This window comes from Vipera berus (genome assembly GCF_964194415.1).
Source record: "Vipera berus genome assembly, chromosome: 3".
Taxonomy (NCBI): Eukaryota; Metazoa; Chordata; class Lepidosauria; order Squamata; family Viperidae; genus Vipera; species Vipera berus.
Window position 1 is genome coordinate 68,604,334 of NC_138204.1, and position 24,070 is coordinate 68,628,403.

At 38.4% G+C, this 24,070-nt stretch overlaps 1 protein-coding gene across 1 annotated transcript in view; it reads left to right on the forward strand.

Annotated features, from left to right (window-relative positions):
- PATJ (PATJ crumbs cell polarity complex component) overlaps positions 1-24,070 on the forward strand; it is a 167,885-nt gene that overhangs the window by 25,351 nt on the left and 118,464 nt on the right. Inside the window, exons 10-18 of the mRNA XM_081325227.1 lie at positions 204-294; positions 1,285-1,376; positions 3,192-3,321; positions 4,807-4,920; positions 8,000-8,076; positions 8,616-8,672; positions 10,353-10,487; positions 14,632-14,799; positions 17,541-17,675. Of these exons, the coding sequence (XP_081181353.1) occupies positions 204-294; positions 1,285-1,376; positions 3,192-3,321; positions 4,807-4,920; positions 8,000-8,076; positions 8,616-8,672; positions 10,353-10,487; positions 14,632-14,799; positions 17,541-17,675 (999 nt within the window). The remainder of the gene's footprint in view (positions 1-203; positions 295-1,284; positions 1,377-3,191; positions 3,322-4,806; positions 4,921-7,999; positions 8,077-8,615; positions 8,673-10,352; positions 10,488-14,631; positions 14,800-17,540; positions 17,676-24,070) is intronic.

Consider the following 24,070-nt stretch of genomic DNA (forward strand, 5'->3'; position numbering starts at 1 on the left):
ATTCTGATGTTCAGAAAGTAATGTGTGAAGACACAATACATTTGAACACCAAAAATGCTGACACTGTGAAAACAACACACACCCTGTTTTCTTTGGATCTTTGAACTGAAAAAGGCTTTAATTAGGTAACAAATAGAAAAGTTCTCGGCACAAGATTAAATGCTTAATATAATTTGAAAGAGCACTATGGTTTTGTTTCCCAGGAAAATGAAATTCATGAAGTTAAGTTGACTAAAAAAGATGGACAGAGCCTTGGTATAACAATTGTTGGATATTCTGGCGTTTCCGATTCAGGTGAGCTGTGTAATATCGATTGGTAAAGGAAGAGGCTAAATCAGATAATTTACTGAACATGTGTTTAAGATAGAGAACAACATTATCAGAAAATGCGGGGGGGGGGGGAGAGAAATGCTACTTTGCTTTTTCTCTCTTAAGTATCTATTTAGCCCCAGAGATTTTAAGTCATGCAGGAAGATTAGGTAAAGTTAAAGGTTTCCCTGATCCAGGTGTCCAATTTTAAGGGTCGTTTCTTAGCTAAGGAAACCAGCGTTGTCCAAAGACATTTCCATGGTCATCTGGCCAGCATGACTATGTCTCCATCAAAATAGTAGTACAGCTTTTCATTTGTTTTCTTATTTTTACCAGCCACCAAATGTTTGCCTTCTATGGGATTAAAAAAAGCTGAGACATACTGTATTGAAGCCTAAATGAGAAAAAAATGGACATTTATGAAAAAGCTGGAATTAACTATGAAAATGCTAATGTGTATCAAGAAACATGGAAGTTTCAGACATTCAGGAAAACCCCCCCCCCAAGAAATCTTCCAAAAATAGGAACAGTTAGGGCAGGGGTGTCAAACTGCCGGCACCTGGGCTGGATGCATCATGAAGAAACCACGCCCACCCCATTGCCGGCAATGGCGAAAAAGTTCCGATACGTCGCGTGACGTCACAACTTTGACATGTCTGAGTTAGGGGGAAAATAAGTGTTAAAAAATCAGGATAAACATATGATTTATATAAAAATATATACAATGTAAAAGCTGTATACATAGTGGAGAAATGGAATCCAATACAGAATTTTACAACACCATAGCAGATTGAGAAGATGAAACAGATGGAGAAACTTGTAAGAGAATTCTGGGAGTTGAAGTCCACTGATTGTAAAGGGACCATAGTTGCCTACATCTGCTCTAGAATATGTGTGAAATGATAACCAATGTATGCTAACTCTGTCTGCACTTTCTCCCTCCCTCTCCCCTTTTCCTCGTCCTCCTCCTTTAAGGGGAAGCTTCAGGGATTTTCATAAAAAACATAATACCTGGCAGTGCTGCGGAGCACAATGGTCAGATAAAAGTCAAAGACAAAATTATTGCAGTAAGTTGAAACTTGCATTCATAGGAACGGGGTCTCTTTGTTTTCCTTGCTATTCTTGTTTGAGGGAGGGGGAAACCAATCAGAATAAATACTTGAACCTGGGATAACAGAATAGAGTGTTAGACGAATGTAAGAGCTGTGCTGTACCAAGTCCTATGCCCATTTAAACCAGCTTTCTGGGTTCCCAGCTGGATATTCTGAGAAGGTGACAAGTCTGGAATGAGGGGACCACATTTTCCTGTCATTATTGCAAGTCCTGTATTTCAGACGTGCTATTTATACTTCAGGGACGCGGTGGCCCAGTGGGTTAGGAAGCTGAGCTTGTCGATCAGAAGGTCGGCAGTTTGGCGGGTCGAATCCTGAGTGCCGTGTAACAGCCTGTTACTCATCCCAGCTTCTGCCAACCTAGCAGTTCGAAAGCACGTAAAAATGCAAGTAGAAAAATAGGGACCGCGACGGTGGGAAGGTAACAGCGTTCCGTGCACCTTTTGCGTCTAGTCATGCCGGCCACATGACCACGGAGACGTCCTCGGACAAGCGCTGGCTCTTCGGCTTTGAAACGGAGATGAGCACCGGCCCCTAGAGTTGGAAACGACTAGCACGCATGTGCGGGGGGAACCTTTACCTTTTATTTATACTTCAGGAAGTGCTAAGCACTCATCACTATTAATGGCCATTGATAGTCTGAACCTCCATGGTCAAGCCTGGCCATCTTTTAAAATGATCCAAATTTGCTGCTATTACCATAATTGCTGGCAGCAAGTGGCAGAGCTTAATGACCTATAGAGCCTGATTGTTTAAGGAACTGCCAGTCATTCATAGTGCCTGCCCAGCCAATCTAATCTGGCAGAGTTGGTGTACACCAAATTCCTTCAGTTAAGCAATGATACGTCTCAGGACTCTGGAAGTACACCTTCTCTGTATACTTCCCCTCTGGGACGAGGTTTCTCCAAGATCTGAACCTTCTCTGCCCTACTGGTGTTTCAAAAGGGGCTTAAAGACCTGGCTGTTTGACCAGGCCTTTGGCAAGGACAACCTCCTTTTAACTTGATTTGTTTTCCTTCGTTTCCATCTGGTTTTGTCCTGCTGCCATCTTTACCCTTTTGTTGTTGTTGTTGTTTCTTGATTTTAGTATTTAAAACAAATCATGAACCTCCTAGAATCCTTGGGATTTGAGAAGCATATACATTTGATACATTCTTGCTATTAATTATATATACATAAGCATATAAGGATGAATATATATGTGTATGTGTATGTATATGTATGTGTGTGTGTGTGTGTACACACACACATACAGACACACACACACAAGTATATAACTTTATATCTTCACCTCACATTGAATTTCAGTGGATCATCTTATGAGAGAGGAAGAAAAGTTTTTTCTCTCTACATTATCTATTTTATTTTATTTATTAAATTTTTATGCCACCCATCTCCCCTATAAGATGACCCTGGATGGCTTGCATGTTAATGATGATTTTATATAAACTGCGAGAGTTGGGAAACGTCGTTATTCTACCCCCCCCACACACACACACACCAGTCCTTGGTGGGGGGGTGGAATTATATCTTATATTGCAAGATTTTGTCTTGTTTTGTATTTTTGTTTTAAACATATCTGCTTGCTACCTTCCCATCACTGAAAGTGGCCGGTTCTTGGTTTCACAGATGAGTTAGTATGTGTGAACCTTTTTTTCTTCATGTTTTGCCTTTGTGCAATAATTAGACACTCAACATGATGATCTCATTTAAGCAACCTGTTTTTGTGCTGTTTTTCATTTTCAAAAGAATTGTGTATGTGTACTTTAGGTTAACAGAATTAATATTCAGAATTATACCAACCAAGAAGTTGTGGAAGCATTACGCAAGACGGGACCAGTTGTTCATCTGACATTGCTTCGAAAGAAACCACATTATGTAGAAAGAGGGTTGGATAGAGGTAAAGTTCTTCTCTCTATCTACATTCTTTTCTAGTTAAGGAAAAACGTTCAGGATTGTTTTTAATGAGCACCTTGATATTTTGAAGTGATTTCTATTGTTCCACTTATTTACGAGGCTGGTTAAGCCAGCAGAACTGGTTAGTCCTGGCTTTTTCTGAAAACAAACATGTCATGTAGGGAGATTGCCGCTTTCACAGATTGTGAGCAAAATAATACAGCCAGTAGAATTATAAGAATCAGTCAACCTGGTTCCTTTGCTCCAGACATGTCAAACACAAGGCCCGGGGGCCAGATCCGGCCTGTGAAGTGGTTTCATGTGGCCCACGAAGCCATCCTGGAAACAGTGAGGGAACGGCCCCCACTGCCTTGGCCCTGGCCCAGAGACCCTCCTTCTGCCAGAGACCCTCAGATCTGTCCCACTCCTGCCCAGGCCCCCATAGGCACCCTTGATGTGAACGATGTAGAGCTGGCCATGCCCACCCAGTAAGCCACACCCACTCTAGCCATGCCCACCCAGTAGGCCACACCCACCCAGGCCACACCCACCCGGCCCCCCTGAGGGCAACCACAATGCTGATGCGGCCCTCAATGAAATTGAGTTTGACACCCCTGCTTTGCTCCAAAAGGCTCAACAATTAACGTAGCTTAACTAGTTAAACTAATTTTAAATCCTTAAAGGCTTACCAGCCAAGGTAAAATACTAGGAAGGAAGATTAAATTTTCACTCTTACCCCATTTTATTTTTACAGGTGTTGCTATGCACATGTCCCCAAAGAGGTGGCAATAATTGCAACAAGAGGATAACATTTGCTATATTTTGGGTGCAACATGTGAAACTAAAAAACAGAGGATTAAATTTTATTCTAGAAGTCTACAGGATTTATCCTCTATTGGCTTGTAAAGCAAACCGTAGTACCTCCATTTTGTTGTTGTTGTTGTTTCTGCTCCACCTTCAGTTACACTTTCTAACCAATGCTACTTTTAAGACCTTATTTGTTTTCTAAAATTCTATTGTGCTTAATTTCTTTCTTTTTTTAATCATTTTTATAAGCTGAAGAAAGGCAGATTAAATGATTATGGAACATTTTTAGTAACCTGAGAATGGAGATATTCTCCTTCAGATCTGACACTCTGGATGAAATCCATACAGATTTCCCTTCTTTCAAAGACTGCTCTCAGACCTTCAATCTTCTCAGAAAAGATTTAAGCACAGGGCAGGTGGAAGGGAAGTCAGTTAGAAAGCTAGAATAGTTGAGTCATTGTTCAGTTTTTGGTATTCCTTTTACATTTTGAAGATCTTTTTGAGATAGTGGAAATGGAGACGCCTATGACTTTACTAGTTTGAATATCAGCTGAGGACTTGAGATTTGATAATAGGGACATTTGGAATAATGTGGAAACTTTAATGTCATATCAATTCAGACCTGTTTTAGAAGTCTTTGCCTGATTACAGAAGTGATGGGATGCTTTGTGAACTTTTCCAGGGCATTCACACATGTTCAGCTTGACTGGTGTAGAAAGAGATAGTGAAAATGAGGAAACTCAAGAGCAAAAAGACAACACTGAAAATGAAAGGAATCAAAAGCAACATGAAATTGGTAAGTCAAACACTCTATTGGAAAGCAACCTTTTTGCCAGGTTGTTGCTTCAAAATTATTATTGCGTACATAACAACTAAGGATGACCAACTGTAACATTTCATAAAGAAGCAATACATTAAAAGAGACCAGAATCAAGAACAATTAGCTCTAATTCTGATAGGGATATGCTTCAATTTTATTAAATTGCTAACTATATTGTCTAGTCATTTGGGTCTTTTGCTTGTGAGATAACAAAACACCAGAAAAGGAATGAGATATCTGGCACGCAATCTGTAAGGATACTACTTTTGTTTACTTCTTAATGAACTCGGGCCGGTCGACAGGCTTGTTGTGGGGAAATATTAAGAGGGGGTTTTACGAAAGCCATTTGAATTTTTGGAGTATTGAAATGAAGTTCAGTACAATGTACAGGTTAAGGTCTTGGATTAGGACTAAAGAGATCGGAACGTCTTCATTTGGTGAGTTTTAGCCTGACGTACCCTGAGAAAATTAGAGGAGAAAATACAGTGAATGTTGCCTTGAGCATTTGAAAGAAAGGGAGGATAGAATTCTAACAAATATCAGAGGGGCCTCATTTTATTGAAGAAGACATCACCAAACAAATCAATGATCAAGAGAGAGTGGCAGCAGCAATGGAGAATCCCAGTTTGGGGGAGATTGTGGACCAGTGTATGTTGGACCCCGACTGACTTGGAATATCTGCCTCCTTCGTATCAACTTCTTTATAACATTACCTTGAATTTCATAGTAAAAATTATTTTTAAGGAATCATTTTGAAAGCATCCAATTAATTGCAAAAAAGAGTGAGCAGACCTCATCAATCTCAGGTGTACTGTACAGAATAAAAAGTTAATATTCTCTTAACCCTGGTATTTCTAAATATGAATAATTTTTATTGCCAGCTTATGAAAAAGAGATTAGACAACCAGTCTGGAATGGTATAAGGTCTCCTTCTCGACCAGGGGGATAGACTAGAAGACATCCAAGGTCCCTTCCAAGCCTTCTATGTTCTATATATAAAATGCAGCAATATAAATAAAGACCACCTACTCTTGGATAAATAAAGCAAATAAAAGCTACTTACAACTTCATAGCTAAGTTTTCACAGCCAATACCTCCCGTGGTCATGTGATTACATTTTGGGTGCTCGGCAATTGGCCTGCATTATTGGTCATTTGCAATGTCCCCTGGTCATGTGACCATGAGTTATGATGTTTTGCCCAGACTCTGTGTTTCTGGTTTCTGGCAAAAAATTGCCTGTAGCAAACAATAAGTTGTTTTAACAACCACCACTTTACAATTTGTCCCAAAGATGCTTTTTCACAAGGCAACTGGACTTTCTTGTTTTTCTTTGAAGAAATTTCACTTCTCATCCAAGAAGCTTCTTCAGCTCTGACTGGATGATGGGGAATGGAAGGATTTATACTTCTTGCAGACAGACAGCTGGTTATTTGCATTCATTTAGAGCAGGGGTGTCAAACTGCTGGCCCACGGGCCAGATGCGTCATGCCGAAACCGCGCCCACCCCATTGCCGGCAATGGAAAAAAAGTCACGATACGTCTTGCGACATGTCACATGATGTTGCAAGTTTGACACCCCTGTTTTAGAGAGTCCTGGCAGCCACCTGGAGGTTTATCTGTGTTGTCAGAGTCACCTGAACAATGCAAATGGATATGGAATCTTCTTGGAACTGCTGGAAGGACTGTGTGTTGGAAACTGGAGATAGATATGTCATATCCCTCCCCTCTGTTGAGAGAGGGCTGTTCAATTTTGATATAGATGGCCTCTTTGACCCCTTTCGAACTAATGAGTGAGAATCTCCATAGAGGCCACTTTACAACTGTCATGACTTACTTCCTAATTGCCAGGTTCATTTATGGTTGGAAGTCTAAACTACCTATATCTATGGTTTGCCTTTATATGGAGAGTGGCAGTGATCTATAGTCATGCAGAAAAATTCCCATTAGATACAGGCTGAAGCTTGGGATAGAGGAAGTAACAAGATAATCACTTGTTCTACATTTTTCAAAAACTAAAATTCAAATACTAAAGTCAAACATGTTTCTATTCATAGTGAAATACACAGTTCTTTAGATGGGCAGGAAGAAGAAAGCTGAACTAGATAGAATACACACACACACAGACACACACACACACACACACACACACATTAACAAAGCTTTCCTGTTTAGCTAGTTTAATGCCAAGTAAAATGTTTCATTGAAGCACATTATGTTACAATTTTAGAAATTCTTTTCTTCTTATTTGATGCTCTAAGTTGCAATGACTTGGAATAATATCAACATTTTATCGTATTTGGGCATTTATACTCAAATGAGAATGGGACAAGAGCAAATTAAGTAGCCTGGGTGTGGCATGCAATTCTATAGCAGTATGTCTTTTTGTTCTTTCTTACAAAAAAGTACAAACCTAATTAGGATAAAGGAATTATAAAATTTATTTTCAGTGGTAAATACATTGATCCATCTTTCCTGTTTAAAAACTAATAATAGTCTTTTTTTAAAAAAATAGATGATTTTAAAATACCGTCTGTAAAAAAATTCATCCTGGAGCAGAATTTAATAACCAGATTAAATTCTAAAAATAGGCAGTGGTATTGGAAATGCTGACAGACTCTTAACTATAATATCAGTAATGAAAACACTGCCAATTTAATGTCCATTCAAACTCTGGAAACATTTTTCAAACATAAAGTACAAATTGTGATTTACAAAATGGATTATTACTTCACTTACTGTAGTAAACTTCAATATTTCTATTTTATTATGCTAATATCGTGAGCTAAAAATAACCATGTGTTTAAAGTGGGGAATAATTCGTAAGATATATTTAATCATGATCTTGATGGTATGAATCTTTCTTGAAGAAAGATCTTTTCTTCAAGAAAGAAAAGTAAGTGTTGATGCAAATAGGAGACTGAACTGTTCTTGGGGTGAATTTTTATATGTATTTCTATAGCAGGGCTATTAGTTTAGAATGCTCTGTGCTTTGCCAAAATGTAAGTAAACAATGCACAGTCCTAACAACTGCCTTATAATAATAATTGTAATTTAGGGAACACCTCGAACTTATCAGAAAATAAGCCTACATCCAAATGGGAAACACTGCTGGGACCTGATTATGAAGTTATGGTATGTTATCTATCTACCCTCATTAAATTACTGGGAATGTATTATTTTTATTGTTTTCAAGAAATGAGACCTTAAATGAGAATATTTGCTTTTTGAGCAGAGGGTTAACAGTTTAGTAAAGTATTTCTCAACCTCAACAACTTTAAGAGGTATGGACTTCAGCTCCCAGAATTCCCTAGTCAGCGTGGCTGGCTGGGGGATTCTGGGAGCTGAAGTCCACACCTCTTAAAATTGCTGAGGTTGAGAAACACTATCTTAGTACATAGGAAATAATTTAAATAAACTGAATTATAGAAATGTGACCATTAATATACAATGAGTCTTCTCAGTAATTAAACCTGTTTCTGAAGACTGGATTAGGGTTTACTTCTCTCAGTCCAAACTTTAGATGATTTAACAAGCAATATGACTATATTTCTAGTACTTCAATCTCTCACTTGTTCCAGTAATTTATCTGCAATATATTTTAGTCAATTTCTTTGAGTTTTCAAATAGCTCTTCGTTGTACCCATGAAGTCTTTTTGTAATTGGATTTTTAGGTAGTCACAATAGATGCACCAATTGCAGATGATGCTGAGCTACAAAAATATTCAAAGGTATTGAATCTTTTTTCTTTTCTTTTTTTTGTTATTGAAAAGTTTTAACATACAGTTTATCTTTAACAATCCCCCCTCCCCCTCCCCTCTCCCTCCCTCCCTACCCCTCCCCCCCTCCCCCCCCCCGACTTCCCAGAGCTAAATACAAGGTATAGAAAAGCAATCATAAACAAGCATATGCTAACAACCATAAACTCTAAAATCCATCACTCTCTAGCTTATACAGGATAATACAAATCTTAATAATATTAAATATATATAGAAAAGGAAAAAGAAAGGAAAAAAAAGGAAATAAAGAAAGAGAAAGCGAAGGAAGACTTATTCAAATGCTACATGAAACTTCTTAACCCTATATTTGTTCTGGATGTACTCAACCCATTTTCGCCATTCCATAATATAACGTTCTTGCGAGTGATCTTTCAGATAAGCCGAGATCTTTGCCATCTCTGCCAGGTCGGAAACCTTTAAAGTCCATTCTTCTATAGTCGGCAGTTCCTCTTTCTTCCAATACTGACCTATTAAAACTCATGTGACATGTTAGCAATGGAAACAGGAATGGATGTGAATCATGTGATATCAATACTTTTGACACTTTGCATATCTTACTGTTGTTGTGTTGCTGTTATGCGGACATGAATTAATTTGAGAAATTACTTAGTTTTTGCAAATATATTTTACAACTTGTTAAAATGCTTTGTAGACCTTCCCTGGGATATCCATTGTTTAGGATTAGAACTGAAAAGAAATGTAGTTAATATACCTAAGAAGAAATCTTTTAAGAGATCTTCTGTAAATCAAACCTTGCTTGAAAACAACATTAACTTGCAGTGCTGCATGCAGTAATAATTCTGAATTCCAGAAAATCCAGTCTCTACAGTTATCTGCATGCTAATGCATGTATCCAGCTTAGCTTGGCTCTTTTGCTCGATAGAAATATATTGTTGAAATTGAAATTCTTTTTTTTTAATACCTAGAAAGTTGGGCTCAGAAACCAGAATTCATTATCCCTTCATTTACATAATAATTTGTGCACTTATTTTATTAATTCAAGCCCTATTTAAACAATATTTAGTACTTTTCTCCCTGATTTGTTTAGGTATGTCGGACAGTGGTGAGAAGTAATTATCGAATCTAACATTTTTATTCTGCTGAGAATAGTTTTTAGTTAGTCTGTCTATTTGTCTTTGTTGGTTAAATGTCTCTCATAAAACATTTAAAATCCCACTTTCATTGGTTTGTCACAAGACCACTTATATTTTCACAGGCAAATCCTAGCGATCATGTGACGTCCAGGCCACCCATGCATCCCCCTCTATTATTTTTATAAGTGTGACAATCTGGGGATTTAAGGGCTGTTGGCTAGACTGGCAAACAAAAGAAAAACAACAAAAGAAAAACAAATAATTTTTAAAAAGTAACGGCAAAGACAATGACACTTCTGTGACTCTTTGCAGAAAATTGCATGGATGCATTAGTAGGAATTGAGATGGACTTTAGGGCATCATTATCCTTTTATCAAGGAGTATTAAAATAAAAATAGTAAATCAAATAACTCATAACCAACTAATTGCTAAATTAAAATAATATTCAGTTGGTTCGAATGTCACAGAACTACAGAATTTAATCCACGTTCTTTGTAAATGTTCCTGTCTGACTATTTTTGTGATTTATTTTTAATAGTTGCTGCCTATTCACACATTAAGGCTCGGAGTTGAACTGGATACTTTTGAAGGACATCATTACATCTCTTCCATTGCTACAGATGGCCCAATTGCTAAACTTGGCTTACTGCAACTAGAGGATGAACTTTTAGAGGTACAGTTTTTAAACAGTATGTTGTATGAAAAATACTGTATAATTTTTAATAACACTGTATCATGGAATGTATGTTTGAAGTGCATTAAAATGAGCTTTAGGATACCAAGATTTGTTTGAAAAATTAAATCTTCCAGAGTCCTTAGCTTCTGCAGTTACAACGTGTCTTTCCATTGGAAGCCCACACCTCTGTATAGGAGATATTTTTATGAGTATACAAAATATCGGATGGAATATTGGTTTCTGTTACTCATTCCAAATCTTCATTTACATACAGAGCTTATGATTTCAATTTCATTCCCCAATTGCTTTGTTTAATGTAACACTTGAGTTTTCTAGAAGACCTCCGAGGTCCCTTTCCAGCTCTGTTCTATTCTATTCAGTGTTAGCCTATAGGAATTATTTGAAACAGAAACCCTAATAGGTGGCTGGCTGTCTGTCTTTTTCTGGGTGCATATAGTGTACATGCATATATTTAGTATGACATGACATTAGCTGGACTACCATTCTATGTCCCTAGAAGAAAATTATGAAGGGATTATAAGACAGTTGAGATCTCTTTCTTTTGAGTATGCTGAAATAGATTCAAACTTATATATCCCTTCCCAAATGGCCTGTGTCAATGCTGCTAACATTGGATGTTTTTGCATTGACAACAAATGGAGATGTAACCATTTTCTTCTTTTGCTTTTAGAGTCAGATGATGCTGGGGAGGGGGGAAGAATGTGCATGAGAGTCTAGCTAGACATGATAATACTGAACCTAGTGTGAGAACCAAGGTTATTGAAATAACAGATGATAAGAATTGGCGGGCTGGAGAGCTGGAGGGAAAGCCCACATTTTAAACTAATTGGGGAATGTGATTTATGACTGTCAGCTGGAAGAGGGAATTGTGCTTTGATACTATGTGCTCAGGTGAGGGGAACTCAGTTTTTGGCTTTGATTGTGCTAGTGCTGATGCTATGCTACTCAAATAAAGATTCTTTAAGGTAAACAATGCCTTGAAGTTCTTTGAAGAGTTTCATCTGTTGGAACCGTGACAGCCTGGACTTTTGTGTGGTTACTGCCTTACTTACAGTCTGATCTCTATAGAAGTAAAGAATATATAGATTGGAAGAACAATTTGATCTGCAGCATGAAAAGACTTTCCAGTCCCAAATGCAGTATACCTTAAAACCTACAGAAATGTACTTTTCCTCTTATTGAAGTCAATGGGAGAGAAATATTTTTAAAATGTGAAATTTCTCCCTCCAGTTCACAATGGGGATTTAGCATAGCTTTGTTATTACAACATAGCATAGGCTTTGCTATTCAATTCCATCCCCAACATATATCCTCCTATGGACCTGCTGTGTAAATATTGAAAGGTTTCTATAATAACTATTCACTTAATTATGCTAGTAATCAATCTAGCATTCCATTTGTCCAAGTCACTGACAGGCTTACATTACACAGTCCTTCTCCTGATATTATAATGTTAATGTCAGCAACAATAAGATTAGTAAAAAAAAATAGATTAGAATTCTGTGTAGATTAATTTCATTCTGCCAAAAAGATAAAAGCTTTACATATTTTATCTCCTGTGAATAGGACCTAAATAAAATCATATCACAGAAGAAGAGTCAAGATATATCTTGTATGTCCAAAGAGAGAAACCTATTCCTTTTTAATGGAACTTTATTGAAGTGAATCCATTTTAATGATCCACGTGTTTTTCAACCTCACTCATGATTTCAATCAATGAACAAAAAATAATAATTGTTAGATTAGTCCAGAGGCCTGGTGCCAAATCCTCACAACCCATTCTACTTCTCAAAATACCTGTGCAAAAGGAATGTTGTTCTGCAGTTGTCTGAATGCCTGTCAGTAATATGCCATGTTATATGAAATAGTTCCAAATGTGACAGACTTTACAAGCAAGTTGTGCAAGTGATAGGTCTCTCTGAAAGCTAAGGCTATTAACTACTGATGAATAGTGCTTATAAGACGCAGCCCTTGAGATAAATCCCGCCCCCCTTCTATTCAACAATTCAATTCTATTCAAATTCCTGGAGATTGGCTGGTCCAGTCCCTGTAGTTTTCTTGGCAAGGTTTTTCAGAAGTGGTTTGCTATTGCCTTCTTCCTAGTGCTGAGAGAAAGTGACTGGCCCCAAGTAACCCGCCTAGCTTTGTGCCTATGGCAGGACTAGAACTCACACTCTCCCAGTTTCTAGCTTGAGATGGATTAATCCATTTAAATCTTGAGTTAATCATGGTTACTCAATTCATCCATATGCACACAAAATTTTATTTCTTTTGTGAGAAAAACTCTATAAAATGTCAAACACATTCTACAGTGTTTCTCCGAAAATAAGACCCGGTCCTATATTTTGGGGGGCACCAAAAGATGCATTAAGGCTTATTTTTGGGGAAACATGGTTTCAGGGTGATCAGTCCAGTCAGGAGCTCCCATGGCGCGTGCACAAGAAGCAGCAAGTGCGCAGGGCCGATAGTGTCTGGCAGCAGTTGCTGCCTGCCGGCTCCTTAGTGAAGCACAGGTAAGTCTGAGCATGGAGGCAGAGGCAGCTGATCCCGACACACTATGTGGCTGCCTGCTGTGGCACGGCTGTGGGCAAGTCGAGAGATGATGGGATAGAGTGGGTGGCATGTCAGGATCGCCTCCTCCTTGTGCCTCTGCTTCTGGCTGCTGAGGGTGCCACCGTGTAAGCCTCCCGCGAGCTTCCTATGAGCCAGGTGGCCACATAGCGCATCCAAATCGTCTGCCTCCCCACCCCCCCATGCCTTTGCTTCCACCTGCTGTAAGTGCTGCCATGCAAGTCTCCCGTGAGCCAGGCTGCCGTGCAACACATCTGGATCACCTGCCTCCCCCCATGTGCCTCTACTTCCACCTGTTACCAGTGCCACTGCACAAGCCTCCTCCGAGCCTCCCATGAGCCAGGCGGCTGTGCAGCGCATCCGGATTGCCTGCCCCCCCATGTCTTCGCTTCCACCTGCTGCCAGTGCCGGCGCACAAGCCTCTTGTGAGCCTCCCGCAAGCCAGGTGGCTGTGCATCATATCTGGATCACCTGCCTCCTCCCTGTGCCTCTGCGCTCGACTTATTTGTGCTGTGCAGGCTGCGGCCAGACACTGTGCACTCACCACCTCCTGTGCTGGCCATGCCCACCCCCCTGGCTTATTTTGGGGGTAGGGTCTATATTAGTCACACCCTAAAAAATTGGGCTAGGGTTTATTTTCTGGGTGGGTCTTATTTTCAGGAAAACACGGTAGAAGGAATACACAATATACGATGCAATAAGAAGTCAGTACATTTACCTGTGGTATTTTAAGAGTATGGAGTTGAACTATTCTTTATATAAAATGGATAACTACTCCAAGTAAAATATAGATGGACTCATTTACAGATTGGTTAATACCACAACACGGTTAATAGTTACTGACAGAAGCACTGTTACCAAAACCAATTTGAGGTTAGCAGGTAACTAGCAGGTAACTCTCTCTACCTTACATTTTTTCTGTTGGTTGTCCTACACATCAGTCTACATTTTTTACAACTCATTGTGGATTTTATGAGCCACAAAACTAGAACTAACAAGACCTACCCTGACATCAAGAAATTCAATTTGTAGAAAGAACTAGAAAACAAATGATAATAAGGGGAGTATTCATAGAGCAAAACCTTAACAGTTCACCAGTGTCTCTTCACATGCTGCTGACCTACAATTCCTAGCAATCTTTAATGTTCTCAATGCTGGCATGGGCTGAAGGGTATCCTAGTGCAAGAATATCTAAAGAGTTACAGTAAAACAGGAGATGGGAGTAGAAAGGCCATGGAGATCAAGTAAAACTAAATAAATACGATTGATTGCTTTAGTGGTTTAAGGAAGTTATCAGCTTCCTGAAAATGGTGTGTCTTTTGTGTGTGTGTGTGTGTGTGTGTGTGTGTGAGAGAGAGAGAGAGAGAGAGAGGATCTTTTCTCCAACGTTGGAATTATAAATGAAGTCCATCTACATGTACATTGAGGCAGGGGAATCGCACTTGCCTATCACTGAAACATTATAAAGTAAGCAGTCAAATATTTATGTTAAACCCAAATAGTTTTAAAGTATTGGTCAACTTAGGAATGGTGTCCTTTATCTCCTTAGGTAAACGGTGTCCAGCTCTATGGGAAATCCCGTCGTGAAGCTGTTTCTTTTCTGAAAGAAGTTCCCCCTCCATTTACCCTGATTTGTTGCCGGCGTTTGTTTGATGATGACACAGAATCTTTTGTGGATGAGCCCACAGCCACCATTGCTCATTCTCTAGAACCAAAGGTATTTTTTTTTTTAAAAAAAAAAAAACCAGACAAACAAAACCCTATGGCATGTTTCCAAGGATTTCCCAAAGATTATTAATTGACTATGCTACTGCTTTCAGTATTGGTTACTTTGCATTTAATTTTCATTATAAATAATGAATGTGAATGATTCATAAGCCATTTTCCTACCACTCAGAATGTCATGTTTTTTTAAAGGTGAAATTCGTAGCCACATTATGACAGAAAATGCTCTGCTTCATCTGCCTTTTAAAAATTTTATTATGGGCATGTTGAAATGTGCATATTCATTAGCATATTTTTTTTTAAAATTCCATTTATATCCCGCCCTTCTCCGAAGACTCAGGGCGGCTTACAAGCTTAGCAGTAGCCTTCATTCTATGTATATGCCTGCTTATTAGGGCTTTCACACACACACCCAAGCGGCATTATTACAAAGTCAGCTTATTGCCCCCAACAATCTGGGTCCTCATTTTACCTACCTCGGAAGGATGGAGGGCTGAGTCAACCTTGAGCCTGGTGGGATGCGAACCTGCACTAATTGCAGGCAGCTGGTGTTACTTAAGGAGGCATTAGCCCACTGCTCCACCAAGGCTCTTTATTGCTTTCTTTTCTTTAAATGGTTCATTATCTCTGATACTATTAGGAATGTAGCAGCAGAAGCTTCACTGTTACCTTGTAAATGATTAAATTCTACCTTTTATTATCATATTTAGTGAAATATTGTAATACAGTACTCTAATAAACAGTATTGGAATGGAAAATGGTGAGCAGTATTATATTACAGCACACCATGCTCAAAATTTATGATGCTTCATCCATGATATAAATTGATGAATGTACCTGTAGATAACATTGGATCTTGATACCATATTGTTGAATAGCACTTCACAATCTACAGCCATTGATCCAAATTTCTAATTCTTCTGACTTGTGATTTATCTGTCTACAGTTTACATCATCTGTTCTGATATTTAAAGAAGCTGAAGGAAAAACCAAAGTAGTTAAAATCTGATTTCCATATTAATTCTTGTAAAATAATCTAAAGGATATTCCAGAATTAGATATGAAGATGTCTGCTATATCTATGCTATATTTGAATACTCTGAGCACCTAAGTTAGAATCTGGAGCAGGAAAAGTGATAAGTACTAAGTTCTGCTCTTCAGGTAAAATTTCCACCTCAGTGAGGAAACTTTGGGGAAGATAATTCCCATATGTTTAAGGGGCTACTTCTAGAAGGAATAATCAACCATCTTCTATTCCAGCTGTAGGCATTGTGCTCATGTATCCCATCAAGAAGTAATAACATTTAAAATATCTTATTTGTGTAGGACAGGGGTAGGCAACCTTGGCTCTTTTATGACTCATGGACTTCAACTCCCAGAATTCCTGAGCCAGCCATGCTGGCTCAGGAATTCTGGGAATTGAAGTCCATGAGTCATAAAAGAGCCAAGGTTGCCTACCCCTGGTGTAGGACAACAATGACTAGCCTACCTGTTTTAGTTTTCTCAAGTGGGAGCTGTTTAAAATGGAACATTTTTGAACTTCAAATTCCAAAACGTGATGGTGCTAAGTATGTTCTTCTGAATTCTAAACTTGTCCTTGTAGTTCAGAAAGCACATCTTCATGCAGAAATATTTCATGCTCCTGGCTTTACTACTTTTAATGTAATTGGAAATTCCTAGTGGCTTATCTAGGCAGGTAGCTAGAAACATCATTGTACTAATGATACCAAGTATGTAAATCAATGCAAGGACATGCTGACAGTGTACATCCCATTCATCTTTCCACAGTTTAATAAAGGAGCAAAAGTTTGAATTATACCTAATCTCTGAATTCTCCATTAGCTGATTGCTTCCATCTTGTGAACAAAGAAATTGATGGTACCTGGAAGATTATAGTTTTAGCTATTAAAATTTCTAGACATTCCAAATATTGATTTTTACTATTTCCATTGTAAAATAAATATGTGCTTTTGATGTTCCTTAGGTTTCCCAATTTAGGTAGTGTATCAGTAAACAAAATACCATTTTAACTGATGAAAAGATACTTCATAAATGCCCATTTCTGCTGTTAATCATTTTAAAAATATCAACTGAGGATGCATGGTACACATTCTTTCATCTTTGCATAAAAACACCTATGACCAATCTGTAATTCTATGAACTCTCTAGGCAACCTTGCTTCATTGGGGCATGTTTCTCTATCTAAAGAGAGAAACACAATGACCAAGGGTAGGCATCGCCACCAAAAGAAAACACAAAAAACAGTGGACATAGGAGCAACTTCTCAATTCCTGCAAGCTTTCCCATTAAGTTTCCTTGTGGGAATTTGGCAAGGAGCATCAAAAATTCCCTTCCCATCCCATAGGACAGTGGCTGCTGCTGGATGGGGGAGAGGGAAGGATTGCGAGACTGGCTGGGAAACTGTTACAGAATATTGAAAATAAAGATCACGTGACTGCAGCTGCAGCCCAGCAGCCAATAGCACGAAAGCAGCAACAGCTTCCCCAAATTTCATTCCCTCATGAGTCCCAAATTTTGGTCACATTTTGTGTACAAAGGTACCTTGGTTCAAAAATTATTGTCTTACATTACACCATTTTACTCAGTTAAAAGATTATGACAACTAGAGTATTAGCAGTATATAGATTTAAATTCCAATCCAAATGACCTTTTTGCTTTGTATATACTAGGTTCATTTTACCAGTAGAAAAAGCATGTTCTATTTTGTTTTAGGTGAAACTTGAAAATCAAGAGGAAGAGCAGGAAGATGAAGATGTGGAACTAGCACTATGGTCTTCTGAAGTCCAAGTCATTGTCCTTGTCAAAGATGCAAAAATAGGTTTAGGATTCAGCATTTTAGACTATCAGGTATGCTTACATCCTTAACAAGCAAATGTATCCCAGCTAAACATACAAGGTAAAAATTAATGGTTTTCTTATGTTAGATTTGGGGCAGGCATTCTTTCCTGCACATTCTGTTCCATTCTGTTTCTAAAACTTTTTCCAACAGTTTCAACTCTCCAGATCTGGCTTTAGTGACTAATTCATAATTCATAATAGTAAAGTTGGAAGGGACCTTGGAGGTCATTTAGTCCAACCCCCTGCTCAGGCAGGAAACCCTATACCATTTCAGACAAATAATGGTGGGATATTTGGTGGGATAAGTAGAAAAGAAAGAACTCTCTTTATGGAAGTGGATTTTTGTTTATGTGATACTGATCTGTGTTCATTATGTTTTGGCAGCATTCCTTAATTTTTGTTTATTTGTTGGATCCATAAACATTTTTTCATGATACACCTGACTTGCAACTGTTACATGTTGCTGACATCATCTTTGTATATTATCAAGCAGCAGAAGTGCAAGAGTGGGTTAAAAACCCTTCAGGCTTTGTTCTTAATTTTAAAATGTTGGTTTCATATGTGTACACTAGATATGTGGAACCATTTTATACTTAAACTGTATTTGTCTAATAATAACTTGGTAGTACAGTGTAATGCTGTAGAAAAAATCAGAAAAATATATTAGCTAACTTCATGTCTTTCGTTTTATAAACATACAATGTGACATATAGATAAGGTGACCTTCAGCTTCTCAGATAGAAAAGAAAACAGGATTTGTAATTTTAACACTGTAAAAGTATAGACAGATTGCTATAGCACTGTATTTACTTGCTAAAATGAGAGTAGTACAGTACCTTTGTGTCTGTGTACTGAAAATTGATAAAAATGTAGAACAACCTTTTCCCTTTTTTGCAACCTGCTTTGCAGTATCATATAAATAATAATATTCTATTCTATTCTATTCTATTCTATTCTATTCTATTCTATTCTATTCTATTCTATTCTATTCTATTCTATTCTATTCTATTCTATTCTATTCTATTCTATTCTATTCTATTCTATTCTATTCTATTCTATTCCATATTTTTTCCCCAGCCCTTTTAACCAATGCCATTTATTCTGTCTTATTTATTTCACTAATTATTTGGATTTCTCAAGAATTGAAGCTGGACATCTGCTGAGCAGTTAGAAGGCAAAAGACCTTACAAGCCAGTTTTCTACTCTGCATTACAACTCCCTAAATTAATATGGATTCTTTAGAAACCTGTTCTATTTTGAAACTAAGTTTACATCATATTTGAATGAATAACTTAAGCACCTTATGTGACCAAGAAGCAGCGACCAGAATGGGTCTAGGAAGATAAATGCAAGGCGAAGAAACAAATGTTGCCATCCCTTTAATGTTCTCTCTGAATTCACACCTTAATTTTCAGCTCTATAAACAAACAGCTGTTTACTTTCACAGAAAAAAAGTAAAGCAGCAGTATAAGGGAAAACATACCTTTCAATCTGATATGCTCCATCTGGAATTTTTGTAGAGTAACATCCCTTTCTCCCTCTCTCTCCTGCTGTTTCATTTTTCTCTGGCTAAAACATATGGGTAGTTTCAGACCGTTTCTAGTACATTATGTATTCAACACTGTGATGGTTCAGTGAGCAAACAGTAAAAATAATCATGGTTGTACAAAGTGTTGGGAAGTTTATTTTTGCTGTTGCATAGATGACCTGATTTATGACAAGAAAAAGCTTCCTTGGGTAGGTTGAAGGGTCCTGGGACCGGGTGAAGTATAATTGGAAGAAGGATAGAAAGCCTTGCAGAACAAAAAGAACAACAGAAATATTTGAAGCTAAAAGGAAGTGGGGAATGAGGTTTACAGAGACGTGAAATGGAAACGTGACATAATCTCCTGAGAACAGAATTAGAATAACAGAGTTGGAAGGGACCATGGAGGTCTTCTAGCCCAACCCCCTGCTCAGGCAGGAAACCCTATACCATTTCAGGCAAATGGTTGTTCAGTCTCTTCTTAAAAACTTCCAGTGTTGGAGCATCCATAACTTCTGGAGGCAGGTTGTTCCACTGGTTAATTGTTCTAACTGCCAGGAAATTTCTCCTTAGTTCTAGGGTGCTTCTCTTCCTGATTGGTTTCGTCTTGCCTTCAGGTGCTTTGGAGAATAGCGTGACTCCCTCTTCTTTGTGGCAACTTCTCAAATATTGGAACCCTGCTGTCATGTCACCCCTAGTTTTTCTTTTCATTAAACTAGACATTCTAGCAACCATTCTTTGTATATGCTTTAGCCTCTAGTGAAAATAAAATTTCAGGAAGGAGCTGATTAATTGCAGATTCCTAAGTTCATATTCTAATATGGAAAATGGAGAGAAATGGATTAATTGGTATATAGGCCAATCAGAATGGGGCAACCTATATCTTACTTCCTAGCTAGGGTGCATAGGAAATTGGATTAAATCCCTTTTGAGCAATAAGGAGGGAAGGGATATGAGAAGGGGGTCATTGTGCTGAACAACAAGGATTGAGAATTTATCCTGAAAGATAACTGCTGATAGTGATAGGAAAAGTAAGGTCACAACCATCAACTCTGTAGGATAAGGTTTCTTTAACAGGCCTCCAAATACAGGTTAAATGTAAAGTAGGGGTTTGAAAAGTTTATAAATTTTTTAAAAATTTGCTTTAAAGTAAATTGGGCCATTCCTTCAATAAGAATGTGAAACCAGTATTAGCGGATAGTCTTCGACTTACAGCCATTTGTTCAGTGACTGTTTGAAGTTACAATGGCCCTGGGAAAAGTGACTTATGACTGGTTTTCACACTTACGACTGTTGTATCCCCAGGATCACAGGATTAAAATTCAGGCATTTGACATCTGGCATGCATTTACAATGGTTGCATTGTCCTGGAATTGTGTGAACTCCATTGGCCAGCTTCTGACAAGCAAAGCTAATGGGGAAAGCCAGATTCAATCAATGAATACATGATTCACTTAACAACTTCAGTGATTTGTGTAACAATTGTGGCAAAAAAAGGTTGTAAAATAACATGCAACTCACTTAACAACGGTCTTGCTTAACAACCTAAATTTGGGGCTCAGTTGTGGTTTCCGAGGTGTCATTTCTTGACGCCATTATTGCTTTTGCCTTTGGGATAACTCAAAAAAACATGCTGTCGGGAGCAATTTTGTTAAATCATAATAAAATAGGGGAAAAGTGTTTAAAAGACACCTCCCCCCCAAAACTCCCACTCCTTTTGAGTACCCTTCCTGAGATTTTATAAGAGAGAAACTTCTCTTACATCTTCTTTTTGAAGTCTAAGTTGTTTTCCCTCCAAATAGGAGAATTTAAGGTTGTGTAGAATTTGAGGTTTTGAAACAGTCAAATCTGATTTGATCAACATGCATGTTTTAGGCTTCCCTATGAAATGTAATAGAGAATCACACAACTGATAGAAGAGAATATTTGTAGCTCAGGATTGAACTGTGGAGTCCTTGGTATTCTCTGAGCTTGTTGTTTACTTGCAGACACTTCATTACCTAACCAGATAGCGCCATAAGTGCATCTGCATCAGAACTGATGATGTTACCTAGTTTGGTGATAAAATGTCTGCAAGAAAACAACCAAGCTCAGAGACCACCAAGGACCTCACAATTACACATCTAGTTGGCAGCTGAAGCTACATAGGTTTGAGTCTGGCTAGTTTTTGGAGACCAGGAATGTTGGACATTGGGAAAGCATCATGGAATAAGGCAATGGGGAAACCATTTTGGGTACAGTTCTTAAGAGAACTGCATTAATATTCCCTAGGTCATCAGCAGTTGACCTCAACTCAAGGCTGATTTTACTTTTAACAAAGAATTTTCTAAAGTTTATATAAACTGAGTATAGAATCATGAGGATGAATACCGCCAATGAAAATTACAGGCATAGTTAATGATCCAGCAACACTAATTCACTTTTCTGTAATGGGGAATGAGAAAACACAGAATGATACTTTGCTAATAAATGTGTTGTTGTTTTTTTTAAAAAAATTCTACTAAAGAACTCAGCTAGCTGCTAGGTATAATATATAGGGAAGCTTTGTAAACACTATAGTTAAACAAAACAAACACATTCTTCTGCTATATACATATGTCAGAATAGGTAAAAATCAGCTGTATTTTTACAATGTGAGATCTAAATTGGAGACAGGTTACAAAAGAAATAGCTGAAATGGGCCTGCTTGACTTATGTTGCCTTTTAAAAGATTTTTATTTTTTATTTTGAGGAGCTCACATTTTACAACCTTTTGGCTTTTACAGTTGCTTTTATTTCATGTTTAGAATTAATGGCAACTTTAGTAATATTTAGACTGAGATGTAGCCAAACATAAAGTATTGGTCATTGGATGTAAAACATTTAATTTTAGATTTCCCAGCATTTTAAGGCATTGGTTTATAAAGGACTCTGTGTGTTTGTGGAGAACTAGTTTGGAGTAGTGGTTAAGAGATCAGACTAGAAACTGGAAGACATGAATTCTGGTTCCTCCTTAGGCACAAAGCCAGCTGGATGACCTTGGGCCAGTCACTTTCTCTCAGCCCTAGTAAGGAGGCAATGGCAAATCACTTCTGAAAAACCTTGCCAAGTAAACTGCCAGGATTCGTCTAGGTCAGGGGTGTCAAACTCAATTTCATTGAGGGCTGCATCAGCATTGCAGTTGCCCTCAGGGGGCCGGGTGGATAAGGCCTGGGTGGGTGTGGCCTACTGGGTGGGCGTGGCTAGAGTGCGTATGGCCTACTGGGTGGGCATGGCCAGCTCTACATCGTTCGCATCAAGGGTGCCTATGGGGGCCCGGGCAGGAGTGGGACAGATCTGAGGGTCTCTGGCAGAAGGAGGGTCTCTGGGCCAGGGCCAAGGCAGTGGGGGCCGTTCCCTCACTGTTTCCGGGATGGCTTCGGGGGCCACATGAAACCACTTCATGGGCCGGATCTGGCCCCCGGGCCTTGTGTTTGACATGTCTGGTCTAGGTTGTCTCTGAGAATTGGATACAACTGAATGACTGATTAAAAATGTGTATTTGCAAGCTGGAAATTTTTTTAGACTTCCTAGTTATTTAGTGAGAAGAACTATCTTGGCGGGCCATTTAAAACTAAAGAAATAAAAAAGGTAAATAGAGTTGGCATTGCTATAATAGCCTGAATTTACTTAATAGAAAACTTAGCAGTTACTGCAATTCATAGGTGGCATACAGAAATAAAGACCTTAATAGAGTATACAGTAGTTGTTTCTGGAGGATATAGCAGAGATGACAATTAGAGGGTGGAATTTCTTTAGAGGCAGGGCTCTGAAAAACATAATTATCTCAGTGATGTGGGGCAGTTGGAACAGTTTCCTGGGGTAAATAATCTATAAATGAACATTAAATTATTATATTTTCTCTAAGTCTCTTGCAGTACAGACAATGTTTAGGAATTAACAGATTTGTAGTCTAAGGCATGTAGAGGGCAACAGTCTTATGTCTGTTCCATATGAATTGACTTGCTATAATGGTCATGAATGCATTGCAAGAAAAAAGCCAGACTAAAGGTGAAACAATAGGAAACTGTTGGAAAGGGGAGAAAAAATATTTATGTGATTGGGGTGATTCTGCCTTTCTTTCTGGATCCATGTCCTTATTATTGGCAAGCCTTTCCAGCATCACCTTCTGATTAGATTAATGCAGTGGCTATCCCTGAGGCATAAGAAAATAACTTATATTAGCTGCTGGGAAGATATAAATCTGATGTTAAAGGAGCTCAGCTGGTTTCCAGTCTGTTTCCAGGTTCTTTTCAAAATACTGTGAGGAACCATTTAAGGTTTTGCGTATCCTGTGCTTGGAGCCATTCCAACAAACCCTCAGATGAGTAACCATTCAGTGTTAGACCATCTAATGAGACTTGATTCCTTCTCTGCCTCCAGCAAGGAGGAAAACAAGTGCAGATGGCCAGATGGAACCAATCTTTTCCTACCTTCTTTTGTTTCCCTGATACTGGCTCTGCGAAGCCTTTAGCTTGTCTATCTAGGGTTTGCTAAAATATTGCTGGAAGTCATTATAGCTACCTTGGACAATGGTAAGAGAAGTTGGGAGCTGTAGTTTGGTGACACCAAGATGCCCACAGATTCATTTTCTCTTTTCTCCAGCAAATTTTGGGATGCAGGTTAAGTAGTTTGTGTTCGCTCATGATTTTCAAGCATGAAGAATTACTCTTGGTTAGTATTTTTGAGGGGTTTGCATTTTTAATGGATTTATGGTTATGTCTGTACACATTTATTTTTTCACATTAGGAACATCTTTACTGCCTTTAGGGACGTGGTGTGGCTCAGTGGGTTAGGACGCTGAGCTTGTCGATCAGAAGGTCGGCAGTTTGGCGGGTCGAATCCCGTAACAGAGTGAGCG